Source organism: Oncorhynchus nerka, linkage group LG1, assembly GCF_034236695.1.
Source record: "Oncorhynchus nerka isolate Pitt River linkage group LG1, Oner_Uvic_2.0, whole genome shotgun sequence".
NCBI lineage: Eukaryota > Metazoa > Chordata > Actinopteri > Salmoniformes > Salmonidae > Oncorhynchus > Oncorhynchus nerka.
This window is the reverse complement of record NC_088396.1, coordinates 30,092,869-30,110,322: the sequence shown is the minus strand read 5'-3', so window position 1 is coordinate 30,110,322 and position 17,454 is coordinate 30,092,869. Positions and strand designations below refer to the sequence as shown.

General features: G+C 45.4%; 1 protein-coding gene across 1 annotated transcript in view; it reads right to left on the bottom strand.

The window, feature by feature from the left end:
* Positions 1 to 4,768: 4,768 nt before the first annotated feature.
* The window catches only part of LOC115122544 (ephrin type-A receptor 6-like), a 156,972-nt gene continuing 144,286 nt past the window's right edge, over positions 4,769 to 17,454 (bottom strand). The window contains exons 3-5 of the mRNA XM_065007396.1: positions 5,678 to 5,806; positions 5,287 to 5,505; positions 4,769 to 5,092 (exon numbers count right to left, since the gene is read on the bottom strand). Of these exons, the coding sequence (XP_064863468.1) occupies positions 4,769 to 5,092; positions 5,287 to 5,505; positions 5,678 to 5,806 (672 nt within the window). The remainder of the gene's footprint in view (positions 5,093 to 5,286; positions 5,506 to 5,677; positions 5,807 to 17,454) is intronic.

The window sequence follows — 17,454 nt, the reverse complement described above, 5'->3', positions numbered from 1 at the left end:
CTTCCCATCAGAGTTAAGGGCAGACAGGGGGAGTGTTGTGTGTGTATATACAATGCCTTTATTTGAAATGTGTAAATACAGCACTTTGTGTAAAACTTAAAGCAGATCCTCTTCTGGATAGAAACATAAAATGCAGTTGCATAGCCCTGAACCAGTTCTGTTAGTGTCACCCCATGTCTCATAGAGTGGAGCCAAGGAGTGACAACCCAGAGCCACCATCAGACAGACCGACAGACAGACAGTCCAGGGATCAAACCCCTGTCTGGCCAGCCTCAGCAGAGGTAATCCCTGACAGCGAGGTGTCCTGGCCCTTGCCTCAGATCACAGCCGGAGACCCCTGACTATACTGCCCTCATTTACAGTACCTACACACACAAAGCATTGGGTTGGATGCCAGGCAGGCTTTAAAGCAGCTTCAGAGGACCAACAGACAGTCAGTTGTATTACATCCTCTCAACATGGCCACTGGCAGCAGACGCAGACAGACAGACAGACAGACAGACAGACAGACAGACAGACAGACAGACAGACAGACAGACAGACAGACAGACAGACAGACAGACAGACAGACAGACAGACAGACAGACAGACAGACAGACAGACAGACAGGTCTCCCTCCCCAGTCAGTTGTATTACATCCTCTCAACATGGCCACTGGCAGCAGGCGGAGACTACAGACAGACAGGTCTCCCTCCCCAGTCAGTTGTATTACATCCTCTCAACATGGCCACTGGCAGCAGGCGGAGACTACAGACAGACAGACAGACAGACCCCTAAAACATCTGGAGAGATGACAACACCCCTAGCTTTCACTCTCACATTACCCTAACATAGTCTAGCACCAAGTATACTGTACACTAATACCTCATGCTCTCATCTGCAAAGACAAAAGGAGCACAATAGCAGTCAATGTTTTTTTTGTGTTTTTTTTACAGAATATCTCCCCTACTGTTCCACACAGCATCTCTCCCCTACTGTTCCACAGTTCAGGCTGTACCAACCCACTGCAAATCAGATTCACACAGCCAGAGCCCCTCACATTACTTCTCATCTGAATGGCAGAGTGGGAGGGATGGTACAAAGGAGGAGAGATGGAAGGAGGAGGAGAGGTGACAGGAGAGAGAAGGAGGGATGGCAGGATAATTAAGAGAGGATGACACATCTGGCTTTGTAGAGCTGCTTGTGGCTCTGCCTATCTGCACCACACCGATACCGCAGGATAACAAATAAAAGCGAGGGATGGAGAGATACAGAGAGAGACAGACAGACAGACAGACAGACAGACAGACAGATAGACAGACAGACAGACAGACAGACATAGATGAGATGAGGAGGGAGTTTAAGGAAGGGAGAGAGTGGGGAGGGGAGAGAGAAGGTGAGGGAGAGAGTGGGGGGAGGAGAGAAAGGGAGAGAGTTGGGGAGGAGAGAGATGGAGAGAGGGAGAGAGTAGGGGCAGGAGAGAGATGGAGAGAGGGTGAGGAGCGAGATGGGCTGGATTGCCCAGGATTGGCTAAGATAATGGATGGGCTGGACATGCTGTGAGATGAGTTTGGATTGGTCTGCCATGTAGCATGCTTCTGTCTATAAAATGAGCTGCTCAGTATGTGTAGATAATCCTTGCTACTGCCACTTATTTGAAAGATACAGTAGAACATTAGCCATGGAGAACTGCAAAAGTGCTGCTACTGCTCTCAACAACAATGCTGCCCTGAATTTATCAGGCGCTGTCGACAAAGTTCAGTGGGAAAAAGTTGTGATGGACTACTTTCTGCACACGTCAGTGTGAACCGGAGTGACTTGATACAACGGTTCCAGCTACATTTTCAGATATTTTATGTGTCTAATTTTGCAAGAAAGTTGGTTTCATTGCAAGTTAAACTGTAGTGTAAGCTAGTGGATGTTAGCTTTCTGGCTCGCTAGCTAACGTTACGATATATGTCATAATACTATTTGTATCACAGAAACTCATTTGTATTGCTAGTTACAGCCTAATGTTAGCTAGCTATCTAAACTTGAACCTACAATAGTTGGTTAGCATTAGCTACCTGCAGATTCATACTACAGCATTTCATGAATGGCGGCTAGCTATGACAATCCGTTTGTACTGTAGCTATAGGTTGGGATTATGGTTAATCGTTTAGCTAGCTAGCAAGCTACATGTCTAAACAAAAAATACTCCACTTCGCCAGATGATAACATGACCCATCAAGTTAGCTAGGTGTGTCTGGGGGTGATTACGGCTATCTATTGTATTTCATGAACATGTGTACATGTCAAGACAATAGTGACCCATCCGCTTTGCTAGGGGGGTTCAAGCATTTATTTCACATTAAGTCGTGACATGCGACATACGCCTAGTTTCTTGAAACGGGCCACATATTTATCTAGTAGCCTCCAAGGAAAATCTCTATTATTTGTGCTAATTTTGTTTGCATTGTAGTAATAGTGTCACACCCTGACCTGAGTATTCTTTGTTTTCTTTATATATTTTGGTTAGGTCAGGGTGTGACATGGGTGATGTATGTGTTTTTGTACTGTCTAGGGGTTTTGTATGTTTATGGGGTTGTTTACCATCTAGGTGTTTATGTAAGTCTATGGTTGCCTAGATTGGTTCTCACTTAGAGGCAGCTGTTTACCGTTGTCTCTGATTCGGAACCATATTTAGGCAGCCATCTTCTTTGGGTATTTCGTGGGTTATTGTCCATGTCTAGTTGCCTGTGTCTGCACGTTTGTAGTATAGCGTCACGTTCATTTAGTTATTTTTGTAGTTTGTTTAGTGTCCGTCTTCATTAAAATATAACATGTATTCAATTCACGCTGCGCCTTGGTCTTCTCACTACGACGAACGTGACAAATAGATACCCAATGGGCTTCTTTGTGTTTTTTATTTGGTGCCCCCTTGTGTACTAACCAGGCAATACCGTATATCTCGGTATGATTGAAGGACGATATGAGGATATGAAAATCTGGACATTAATCTAGGCCATATATAATCCCCCTGCAGGTCAGCACGGCTGATGAAGAGCCTACAGACACTGGTACTGTGTCCAACCTCTTGTTCACAAGCATAACAACCTAAAGCCATGAATCAGAGATCAACATAAATCATTCGCTAAGCTGTATTCATATCATACAGCTTCAGAAATGACTCAGATTAAATACGACACAGTATGCAGTACTGTAAATACATGGAATGAGAGGGTTGGAAAGAGGTAAACAAAGAGAGAGAGAGAGAGTGGGGGCAACTGAGATGGAGAAATAGATCATGAGAGGGAGGGATGGACAGAGACGGAGAGGAAGCCACACAGAGAGCACCTAGATCTGCTACACAGATTCTGTCAGACCTGGGCCCTGACAGTAAATATCAGTAACAAAAATAATTGTGTTCCAAAAAAGGTCCAGTTGCCAGGACCACAAATACAAATTCAATCTAGATACCATTGACCTAGAGCACACAAAAAACAATACATACCTCGGCCTAAACATCAGTGCCACAGGTAACTTCCACAAAGCTGTGAACAATCTGAGAGACAAGGTAAGAAGGTCCTTCTATGCCATCAGAAGGAACATAAAATTAGGCAAAAAATACTTAAATCAGTTATACAACCCATTGCCCTTTATGGTTGTGAGGTTTGGGGTCCACTCACCAACCAAGAACTCACAAAATGGGACAAACACCAAATTGAGACTATGCTTGCAGAATAATGCAAAAAATATCCTCCGTGTACAACATAGAACACCAAATAATGCATGCAGAGCAGAATTAGGCCGATACCCGCTAATTATCAAAATCCAGAAAAGAGACGTTAAATTCTACAACCACCTAAAAGGAAGCGATTCCCAAACCTTCCATAACAAAGCCATCACCTACAGAGAGATGAACCTGGAGAAGAGTCCCATAAGCAAGCTGGTCCTGGGGCTCTGTTCACAAACACAAAAACACCCCACAGAGCCCCAGGACAGCAACACAATTAGACCCAACCAAATCATGAGAAAACAAAAAAGAGAATTACTTGACACATTGGAAAGAATTTACAACAAAACTGAGCAAACTAGGATGCTATTTGGCCCTAAACAAAGAGTACACAGTGGCAGAATACCTGACCACTGTGACTGACTCACAATTAAGGAAATCTTTGAGCATGTACAGACTCAGTGAGCATAGCCTTGCTATTGAGAAAGGCCGCCGAAGGCAAACCTGTCTCTCGAGAGAAGACAGGCTATGTGCACACTGCCCACAAAATGAGGTGGAAACTGAGCTGCACTTCCTAACCTCTTGCCAAATGCATGACCATATTAGAGACACATATTTCCTTCAAATAACACAGACCCTCAAAGAACTTGAAAACAAATCCAATTTGAAAACCCCCGTATCTATTGGGTGAAATACCACAGTGTGCAATCACAGCAGCAAAATGTGTGACCTGTTGCCACAAGAAAAGGTCAACCAATGAAAAACTAACACTATTGTAAATACAACCCATATTTATGTTTATTTATTTTCCATTTTGTCCTTTAACCATTTGCACATCATTACAACACTGTATATAGACATAATATGACATGTCTTTATTCTTTTGGAACTTTTGTGAATGTAATGTTTACTGTTAATTTGTATTGTTTATTTAACGTTTGTTTATTATCTATTTCACTTGCTTTGGCAATGTTAACATGTGTTTCCCATGCCAATAAAGCCCTTACATTGAATTGAAATTGAATTGAGATCAAGAGAGGGAGAGAAAAAGAAAGGTGGACAGATCAAATCATGTCACTCACCAAAACACGCCCCGTCCATCTCCTCGTAGCCCACGCTACAGACACACTTCCCCAGAGGCACCAGCCAATCACCATCAGCGCCGCAGTACAGTTTGGGCGTGTCCCTCTCCTCGGCATGCTCCACACACGCCCCCCTGACCTCCACCAGGGAGGAGGAGTCGACCCGGGGCACGGTGTCAGGGAAGGAGGCCAGGTTCCTCAGGGTGAAGGGACACTTCTTATAGTACACCCTGACTGAGACCAGGGCGATGCACGCCCCAATGTCCTGAAACGCCAGGTACAAACCCTTCCTGGAGATAGGACCCACTTCCCGTACCTATAGAAAAAAATCACATGAACAATGATTGCCCATTGGGGATTAGGAAAGTTAATTGAATTAAACCCTAGTATGCAGTGCCTGCACAATTTCCCCTTGTAGGAAATTGTCATGCCAAACGATAGGAGTTGGCAAGGGAGCAGAAACAGACTAGAAATAAATCACATATTGAAATTGAATGAAATGAAGTGGACCTCTGTGTTGAGCTTCAGAATGCGGTCTCCCAGATCCATCTGAGTGAAGCTCTCGTCTGCAGCGATGGTGTCGATCTTGGTGTACTGAGAGGGTTTGAACATGACCCCGTGTGACTCGTCTGTCTCATAGTAGAAAAGGTTGAAGGTCTCCTTGCAGGTCCCAGACACCCAGGGGATGGAGTTACAGTCTCTCAGAGTGAACCGTAGCTCCACATACACCTTGGATAAATAATAAACAGTCAAGTACAGTAGCTGATGTATTATTCAAAGCCACTTACAGGAAATACAATTGGTTAGTATATGTGTCCCTTGTGGGAATTAAACCCACAAACCAGGTGTTACCAGCACCATTCTCCAACCTACTGAGCCATCTATCAAAACCCCAACCCACCTTCTGTGCGGCCTGGCGGAAGATCCAGTTGGAGCGTAGCCAGTTGTTCTGGTTGGGTTCCATCACGTGACACACCTGGAAGGTATGGATGGGACGGTTGTGTTCATCCATCTCTGTTATAGCATCCCACTGGAGAGGAGAGGAGAGGAGGAGAGGAGAGGAGAGGAGAGGAGAGGAGAGGAGAGGAGAGGAGAGGAGAGGAGAGGAGAGGAAAAAGGTACTGTTAGTGAGCTGCTAAGGATCTGGAGACGGTCTGTATGGAGTAGTCGGCCAAAATCCCTGCTGCAGTGTGTGCAAACCTGGTCAAGAACTACAGGAAACGTATGATCTATGTAATTGCAAATAAAGGTTTCTGTACCAAATATTAAGTTCTGCTTTTCTGATGTATAAATATGTCATGCAATAAAATGCTAATAAAAATCATACAATGTGATTTTCTGGATTTTTGTTTTAGATTCCGTCTCTCACAGATGAAGTGGACCTATGATAAAAATGACAGACCTCTACATGCTTTGAAAGTAGGAAAACCTGCAAAATCGGCAGTGTATCAAATACTTGTTCTCCCCACTGTATATATAGTGTGAAAAGCTGTCCAATGTTAGAAAGTAAAAGGGAAAGGAACAGGAACGTTACTAAACCGATAATAACTGTCTCTAACCACCTGTACCCCAGCTCTGTGACTCCCAGGTCATATGACAAAGGTGAAAGCTCTGTAAGTGCTTCATGAGGTCACAGGTCACCTGCCTCTGTGTTGTTAGAATTGAAATCTAATGGAGATGTTTAGCCCCAACCCTCTGGCTCTACCCTCTATTACACTGACACGCACAAACAGGGAGTGTGTGTGTGTGTGTGACAGCTGTAGCGACCCTGGACCACCTATCACCAAGCTCCCAGAATCAAATTACCTGCTGAGGAAAATGGTTTTAAATCAACTCAACAACAGCACAACACTTGCCCTTCAGTCTAGACATGTGGCTGATGTGACTGACCTCTGTATGCACTTTGACCTCCGCATACTCTTTGTCCTTGGGCAGATCATCTCACTCAATAGTGTTGTATAAAAATAAGTAGTACTTGCATGGAATAGATGGTCTAGTGTCACTCCCAACCCTGTCTCCTAAACCAACAAAGGCTTTATATGGTGTCTGTTGTCTAATACATTCAAAACACAGCAGCACCAAGTGTAGAGAAGAAAAACAACCCCTTCTTCTCTCCTCAACTCACTCTGTCAACCCATCTCCCTCCCCCCCCCCCCCTGTATCTAGTCTAATTAATAAGTGGGAAGAACAGAAGCTCTTTATTAGCAAACAGACTATGGAGAGTTGGGAAAAGAGGACACTAATTTAGGCCAATTATTTCAGCGATAATAAGCAGTATTGTACTTATCTAAACACTACCTCTCAACAGGAGAACAGTAATCAAATCCTAATGTTTAGTTTCAAAGACTCATTATCCTTTTTAATGACATGTTTTAATTCAATCAAAAAGACGACACGTTTTAATACATTTCTTCCTCAAGGTGTCACAGTAATCATAACGTAATTAAAACAAATTGATTTAGATTAAGTATTATATTTCCTAATATGCATCATGTGGTATTGTGCTGTGGTGCATTCTAAATAGGATCCTAACACAGCCATTTACAACTCTGTGGGTTTGCTTCAGCCAAATCCTACATACAGATGTCAAAATATCAAATATCAAACAAACTAAAAATTAGATCAGTGATATAAAAAGTCTGACATTTTTGTCCACTTCTTACTTTAGGAAATTAAATAAAGAGATGCAGTCAGAAAGCCTAAAAGTGGTGACACACTTATTGATTATGCAGTGTAGTTTTCCTACACCACCACAGATGATTATTGATTATGCAGTGCAGTTTTCCTACACCACCACAGATGATTATTGATTATGCAGTGTAGTTTTCCTACACCACCACAGATGATTATTGATTATGCAGTGCAGTTTTCCTACACCACCACAGATGATTATTGATTATGCAGTGCAGTTTTCCTACACCACCACAGATGATTATTGATTATACAGTGCAGTTTTCCTACACCACCACAGATGATGATTGATTATGCAGTGTAGTTTTCCTACACCACCACAGATGATTATTGATTATGCAGTGCAGTTTTCCTACACCACCACAGATGATTATTGATTATGCAGTGCAGTTTTCCTACACCACCACAGATGATTATTGATTATGCAGTGTAGTTTTCCTACACCACCACAGATGATTATTGATTATGCAGTGCAGTTTTCCTACACCACCACAGATGATTATTGATTATGCAGTGTAGTTTTCCTACACCACCACAGATGATTATTGATTATGCAGTGTAGTTTTCCTACACCACCACAGATGATTATTGATTATGCAGTGCAGTTTTCCTACACCACCACAGATGATTATTGATTATGCAGTGCAGTTTTCCTACACCACCACAGATGATTATTGATTATGCAGTGTAGTTTTCCTACACCACCACAGATGATTATTGATTATGCAGTGCAGTTTTCCCACACCACCACAGATGATTATTGATTATGCAGTGTAGTTTTCCTACACCACCACAGATGATTATTGATTATGCAGTGTAGTTTTCCTACACCACCACAGATGATTATTGATTATGCAGTGCAGTTTTCCTACACCACCACAGATGATTATTGATTATGCAGTGTAGTTTTCCTACACCACCACAGATGATTATTGATTATGCAGTGCAGTTTTCCTACACCACCACAGATGATTATTGATTATGCAGTGCAGTTTTCCTACACCACCACAGATGATTATTGATTATGCAGTGTAGTTTTCCTACACCACCACAGATGATTATTGATTATGCAGTGTAGTTTTCCTACACCACCACAGATGATTATTGATTATGCAGTGCAGTTTTCCTACACCACCACAGATGATTATTGATTATGCAGTGCAGTTTTCCTACACCACCACAGATGATTATTGATTATGCAGTGTAGTTTTCCTACACCACCACAGATGCAGAGTCACGTATGAACATGTTTTACATCCTCGCCAGCTGTATAGTGATCGTTACAACACATTGAACAGGTATATACGGTACACTGAGTGCACAAAACATTAAGAACGCACGCTCTTTCCATGACCGACTGATCAGGTGAATCCAGGTGAAAGCTATGATCCCTTATTGATGTCACTTGTTAAATCCACTTCAATCAGTGTAGATGAAGGGGAGGAGACAGGTTAAAGAAGGATTTTTAAGCCTTGAGACAATTCAGACATGGAAGGTGTGTGTGTGCCATTCAGAGGGTGAATGGGAAAGACAACGGATGTAAGTGTCTTTGAACGGGGTGTGATAGTAGGTGCCAGGAGCACAGGGTTTGAGTGTGTCAAGAACTGCAACGCTGCTGGGTTCACACGCTCATCAGTTTCTCGTGTGTATCAAGAATGGTCCACCACCCAAAGGATATCCAGCAAACTTGACACAACTGTGGGAAGTATTGGAGTCAACATGGGCCAGCATTCCGATGCAACTCAATATTTAGAAAGGGGTTCTTAATGTTTTGTACACTCAGTGTATATCTAGGTGTAGGTGTAACCTTATCAGTAGACTCTGGTATCAGCAGTCTCCGTTACAAACCCTCCTCATCCCCCAAAGGTATCTTTTCAAAGACTCTTACATAAACTCCCTCACTCTAGCTTAGATAAACTAAAGGAGCTTGAGATTTTGTCTCTGTAAGGCCAGAGATAGACACCCTGGGGTGGTCTTAGAAAACAGCTCTCTACGGAGACACCAGTGTCTGTGTGTACAGTCTGTGTGTGTGTGTCTGTGTGTGTACAGTCTGTGTGTATGTGAGTGTGTGTGTGAGTGCTGACGTGTGGATGGGGAATAGAGTGACAGGGCCGAATGACGCGGAGCCCTGTGGTGGTGGTGTATGTGAGTGAGTGTGTCTCCTAAGGCGTCTGTCCTCTGACTGGTACCCCTGCCATCTCTCAGTGACCCCAAAGCTGAGATGGAGAAAGCAGCGGGCCCCCAGTGGCCCCTCATAGCCCTCTATGGGGCCCCTGTCTTTCATAGCGCAGCCCTCCACACACAGAGCTTTGCTCTAAGAAGTCCTGTGTGGCCCTCCACACTCCACCCTGACACCTCAGAGACTCAACACTGTACCCAGTCGGGGGGGAATGTTCTCTTCAACCTAGCTACTTTTATTTCCCGTTGTCTGGGTAGTACCCGGCTCCACGATGGGGCAAAACGGGGCTTAGCCCCTCAGTTGAAACTTCTGCCCCCCTCATTGTGCTTGAGCACGCCTCGATGTGTGTGTAGGGGGGCTATGGAAAGTCACTAGGGCACAGTTAACCAGTAATTGCTGGCTTTTGGCTGATAAATAAATGAAAAATGGATAAATAAAATGATAGCCGGACACAGGGGCTGCCCTGCTGCTGAGGAGAGAAAGCAAAAGCGAGAGCCGAGCCTTGGCCTAGGCTTGTGGATTGCGAAGATGGAGGCCTTTTTCATTTAAGTAAATGAAAGTTAGAGACTTTGCCTATAGTGAAAAGCCTACAAGGCAGGGCTCCAGACTGCAACCATTTAGTCACATTTCGTGACCCTTTGACACCTGTGGGAATAAAGTATGTATTTGTTGCATCGGTGCACCTCCATTCACCTCATTAAAACGTCTTATTTTTTAGGAGGCTAAAACTATGATTTGGACAAACAGTAAAGTACATTATCATCATGTACCTGTTTTGCTGGGGCCTGCTGCTGTGTCAAGTGAGCTACAGTACTCTCTCCTTTCCCGGGTGAAAAACACTCTCCGGGAGAAAGAAAAGTGTGAGAACAGAAAAGTGATTGTATAACATTTAAAAATCTAATTGCTAGGAAAACACAGCTATCCTGTTGTCACAGACGGAGAGAGGACGTTCTCAGCTTTCTGTGTTTAGATTTTTTTCTTTCTCAAATATCAATTATGAGCTCAATAGCAACTATTTTACAAATATATTTGATATGGCTTTGAGATGCGTGAGTGGCACCAGGGGAACATTTTCATCTGGAGCCCTGCAACAAGTGGAATTTCCTCCATATGGAAAAGTATTACTTCTGTTAGTGGACAAAGATAAGAAGAATGTTGGCGCGGCCAAAGTAGATCACTGTGCAACTATCTATTCAGGTGGGATGCAATTTTGGAACTTTAATGTATACATTTTTTCGTATATATAATAATTTGTTTTATCATCAGTTATTGTATATCAGTTATTCTAGGCCTAATTATTAATCCAAATCAGTTTTTTTTAATGCAAAGAGTGTTTTGCTTCATTCTGATGAGACAGTTTTGTTGGCTAAATGAAGCTTGATCAGTCGTTTTAATTGTGTGCTCCATATTTAGTTTAAGATTATAAGTAGGCCTGTTGTAAAATAAATATCATTAGTATATTGCTATCATTTGTTGGATATGGTAGGCACTAGCCTTTCTTGGATATTGCTGCAATATAGCCTATACAAAACTATTGTGAAAGTTTAAACCAGTTTGCAAGTTCTCTGTTCTCTGCTACCGCACGGCAAGTGGTCCCAGAGGGCCAAGTCTAGGTCCAAAAAGCTTCTTAACAGCTTCTACTCCCAAGCCATAAGACTCCTGAACAGCTAATCAAATGGCTACCCAGACCCCTCTTTTACGCTGCTGCTACTCTCTGTTTATAATCTATGCATAGTCATTTTAACTCTACCTACCTGTACATATTACCTCAATTACCTCAACTAACCGGTGCCCCCACACATTGACTCTGTACCGGTACTCCCTGTATATAGCCTCCACATTGACTCTGTACCGGTACCCCCTGTATATAGCCTCCACATTGACTCTGTACCGGTACCCCCTGTATATAGCCTCCACATTGACTCTGTACCGGTACCCCCTGTATATAGCCTCCACATTGACTCTGTACCGGTACCCCCTGTATATAGCCTCCACATTGACTCTGTTCCGGTACCCCCTGTATATAGCCTCCACATTGACTCTGTACCGGTACCCCCTGTATATAGCCTCCACATTGACTCTGTTCCGGTACCCCTGTATATAGCCTCCACATTGACTCTGTACCGGTACCCCTGTATATAGCCTCCACATTGACTCTGTACCGGTACCCCCTGTATATAGCCTCCACATTGACTCTGTTCCGGTACCCCCTGTATATAGCCTCCACATTGACTCTGTACCGGTACCCCTGTATATAGCCTCCACATTGACTCTGTTCCGGTACCCCCTGTATATAGCCTCCACATTGACTCTGTACCGGTACCCCCTGTATATAGCCTCCACATTGACTCTGTACCGTACCCCCTGTATATAGCCTCCACATTGACTCTGCACCGGTACCCCCTGTATATAGCCTCCACATTGACTCTGTACCGGTACCCCCTGTATATAGCCTCCACATTGACTCTGTTCCGGTACCCCTGTATATAGCCTCCACATTGACTCTGTACCGGTACCCCCTGTATATAGCCTCCACATTGACTCTGTTCCGGTACCCCCTGTATATAGCCTCCACATTGACTCTGTACCGGTACCCCCTGTATATAGCCTCCACATTGACTCTGTACCGGTACCCCCTGTATATAGCCTCCACATTGACTCTGTTCCGGTACCCCTGTATATAGCCTCCACATTGACTCTGTACCGGTACCCCCTGTATATAGCCTCCACATTGACTCTGTACCGGTACCCCTGTATATAGCCTCCACATTGACTCTGTTCCGGTACCCCTGTATATAGCCTCCACATTGACTCTGTACCGGTACCCCTGTATATAGCCTCCACATTGACTCTGTACCGGTACCCCCTGTATATAGCCTCCACATTGACTCTGTACCGGTACCCCCTGTATATAGCCTCCACATTGACTCTGTACCGGTACCCCCTGTATATAGCCTCCACATTGACTCTGTTCCGGTACCCCCTGTATATAGCCTCCACATTGACTCTGTACCGGTACCCCCTGTATATAGCCTCCACATTGACTCTGTACCGGTACCCCCTGTATATAGCCTCCACATTGACTCTTTACCGGTACCCCCTGTATATAGCCTCCACATTGACTCTGTACCGGTACCCCTGTATATAGCCTCCACATTGACTCTGTACCGGTACCCCTGTATATAGCCTCCACATTGACTCTGTACCGGTACCCCCTGTATATAGCCTCCACATTGACTCTGTACCGTACCCCTGTATATAGCCTCCACATTGACTCTGTACCGGTACTCCCTGTATATAGCCTCCACATTGACTCTGTACCGGTACCCCCTGTATATAGCCTCCACATTGACTCTGTACCGTACCCCCTGTATATAGCCTCCACATTGACTCTGTACCGGTACCCCTGTATATAGCCTCCACATTGACTCTGTACCGGTACCCCTGTATATAGCCTCCACATTGACTCTGTACCGGTACCCCTGTATATAGCCTCCACATTGACTCTGTACCGGTACCCCCTGTATATAGCCTCCACATTGACTCTGTACCGGTACCCCTGTATATAGCCTCCACATTGACTCTGTACCGGTACTCCCTGTATATAGCCTCCACATTGACTCTGTACCGGTACCCCTGTATATAGCCTCCACATTGACTCTGTACCGGTACCCCTGTATATAGCCTCCACATTGACTCTGTTCCGGTACCCCCTGTATATATCCTCCACATTGACTCTGTACCGGTACCCCCTGTATATATCCTCCACATTGACTCTGTACCGTACCCCTGTATATAGCCTCCACATTGACTCTGTTCCGGTACCCCCTGTATATAGCCTCCACATTGACTCTGTACCGGTACCCCTGTATATAGCCTCCACATTGACTCTGTACCGGTACCCTGTATATAGCCTCCACATTGACTCTGTACCGGTACCCCCTGTATATATCCTCCACATTGACTCTGTACCGGTACCCCTGTATATAGCCTCCACATTGACTCTGTACCGGTACCCCTGTATATAGCCTCCACATTGACTCTGTACCGGTACCCCTGTATATAGCCTCCACATTGACTCTGTACCGGTACCCCCCCTGTATATAGCCTCCACATTGACTCTGTACCGGTACCCCTGTATATAGCCTCCACATTGACTCTGTACCGGTACCCCTGTATATAGCCTCCACATTGACTCTGTACCGGTACCCCTGTATATAGCCTCCACATTGACTCTGTACCGGTACCCCCTGTATATAGCCTCCACATTGACTCTGTACCGGTACCCCTGTATATAGCCTCCACATTGACTCTGTACCGGCCTCCACCCCTGTATATAGCCTCCACATTGACTCTGTACCGTACCCCCTGTATATAGCCTCCACATTGACTCTGTACCGGTACCCCCTGTATATAGCCTCCACATTGACTCTGTACCGGTACCCCTGTATATAGCCTCCACATTGACTCTGTACCGGTACCCCCTGTATATAGCCTCCACATTGACTCTGTACCGGTACCCCCTGTATATAGCCTCCACATTGACTCTGTACCGGTACCCCTGTATATAGCCTCCACATTGACTCTGTACCAGTACCCCTGTATATATCCTCCACATTGACTCTGTACCGGTACCCCTGTATATAGCCTCCACATTGACTCTGTACCGGTACCCCTGTATATAGCCTCCACATTGACTCTGTACCGGTACCCCCTGTATATAGCCTCCACATTGACTCTGTACCGGTACCCCCTGTATATAGCCTCCACATTGACTCTGTACCGGTACCCCCTGTATATATCCTCCACATTGACTCTGTACCGGTACCCCCTGTATATAGCCTCCACATTGACTCTGTACCGGTACCCCTGTATATAGCCTCCACATTGACTCTGTACCGGTACCCCTGTATATAGCCTCCACATTGACTCTGTACCGGTACCCCCTGTATATAGCCTCCACATTGACTCTGTACCGGTACCCCCTGTATATAGCCTCCACATTGACTCTGTACCGGTACCCCCTGTATATATCCTCCACATTGACTCTGTACCGGTACCCCCTGTATATAGCCTCCACATTGACTCTGTACCGGTACCCCTGTATATATCCTCCACATTGACTCTGTACCGGTACCCCCTGTATATAGCCTCCACATTGACTCTGTACCGGTACCCCCTGTATATAGCCTCCACATTGACTCTGTACCGGTACCCCTGTATATAGCCTCCACATTGACTCTGTACCGGTACCCCCTGTATATAGCCTCCACATTGACTCTGTACCGGTACCCCTGTATATAGCCTCCACATTGACTCTGACTACCGGTACCCCCTGTATATATCCTCCACATTGACTCTGTACCGGTACCCCCTGTATATAGCCTCCACATTGACTCTGTACCGGTACCCCTGTATATATCCTCCACATTGACTCTGTACCGGTACCCTGTATATAGCCTCCACATTGACTCTGTACCGGTACCCCTGTATATATCCTCCACATTGACTCTGTACCGGTACCCCTGTATATAGCCTCCACATTGACTCTGTACCGGTACCCCCTGTATATAGCCTCCACATTGACTCTGTACCGGTACCCCCTGTATATATCCTCCACATTGACTCTGTACCCTGTACCCCCTGTATATATAGCCTCCACATTGACTCTGTACCGGTACCCCCTGTATATAGCCTCCACATTGACTCTGTACCGGTACCCCTGTATATAGCCTCCACATTGACTCTGTACCGGTACCCCCTGTATATAGCCTCCACATTGACTCTGTACCGGTACCCCCTGTATATAGCCTCCACATTGACTCTGTACCGGTACCCCTGTATATAGCCTCCACATTGACTCTGTACCGGTACCCCCTGTATATAGCCTCCACATTGACTCTGTACCGGTACCCCCTGTATATAGCCTCCACATTGACTCTGTACCGGTACCCCTGTATATAGCCTCCACATTGACTCTGTACCGGTACCCCTGTATATAGCCTCCACATTGACTCTGTACCGGTACCCCCTGTATATATCCTCCACATTGACTCTGTACCGGTACCCCCTGTATATAGCCTCCACATTGACTCTGTACCGGTACCCCTGTATATAGCCTCCACATTGACTCTGTACCGGTACCCCCTGTATATAGCCTCCACATTGACTCTGTAGCCTCCACATTGACTCTGTACCCCCTGTATATAGCCTCCACATTGACTCTGTACCGGTACCCCCTGTATATAGCCTCCACATTGACTCTGTACCGGTACCCCTGTATATAACCTCCACATTGACTCTGTACCGGTACCCCCTGTATATAGCCTCCACATTGACTCTGTACCGGTACCCCTGTATATAGCCTCCACATTGACTCTGTACCGGTACCCCCTGTATATAGCCTCCACATTGACTCTGTACCGGTACCCCTGTATATATCCTCCACATTGACTCTGTACCGGTACCCCCTGTATATAGTCTCCACATTGACTCTGTACCGGTACCCCTGTATATATCCTCCACATTGACTCTGTACCGGTACCCCTGTATATAGCCTCCACATTGACTCTGTACCGGTACCCCTGTATATATCCTCCACATTGACTCTGTACCGGTACCCCCTGTATATATCCTCCACATTGACTCTGTACCGGTACCCCTGTATATATCCTCCACATTGACTCTGTACCGGTACCCCTGTATATAGCCTCCACATTGACTCTGTACCGGTACCCCCTGTATATAGCCTCCACATTGACTCTGTACCGGTACCCCCTGTATATATCCTCCACATTGACTCTGTACCGGTACCCCCTGTATATAGCCTCCACATTGACTCTGTACCGGTACCCCCTGTATATATCCTCCACATTGACTCTGTACCGGTACCCCTGTATATAGCCTCCACATTGACTCTGTTCCGGTACCCCCTGTATATATCCTCCACATTGACTCTGTACCGGTACCCCCTGTATATATCCTCCACATTGACTCTGTACCGGTACCCCTGTATATAGCCTCCACATTGACTCTGTACCGGTACCCCTGTATATAGCCTCCACATTGACTCTGTACCGGTACCCCTGTATATAGCCTCCACATTGACTCTGTACCGGTACCCCTGTATATAGCCTCCACATTGACTCTGTACCGGTACCCCCTGTATATATCCTCCACATTGACTCTGTAACGGTACCCCCTGTATATAGCCTCCACATTGACTCTGTAACGGTACCCCTGTATATAGCCTCCACATTGACTCTGTAACGGTACCCCTGTATATATCCTCCACATTGACTCTGTAACGGTACCCCTGTATATAGCCTCCACATTGACTCTGTACCGGTACCCCCTGTATATAGCCTCCACATTGACTCTGTACCGGTACCCCTGTATATAGCCTCCACATTGACTCTGTAACGGTACCCCCTGTATATATCCTCCACATTGACTCTGTACCGGTACCCCTGTATATATCCTCCACATTGACTCTGTACCGTACCCCTGTATATATCCTCCACATTGACTCTGTAACGGTACCCCCTGTATATAGCCTCCACTGTTGACTCTGTATATAGCCTCCACATTGACCCCCTGTATATATCCTCCACATTGACTCTGTACCACATTGACTCTACCCCTGTATATAGCCTCCACATTGACTCTGTACCGGTACCCCCTGTATATATCCTCCACATTGACTCTGTAACGGTACCCCTGTATATAGCCTCCACATTGACTCTGTAACGGTACCCCTGTATATAGCCTCCACATTGACTCTGTACCGGTACCCCTGTATATATCCT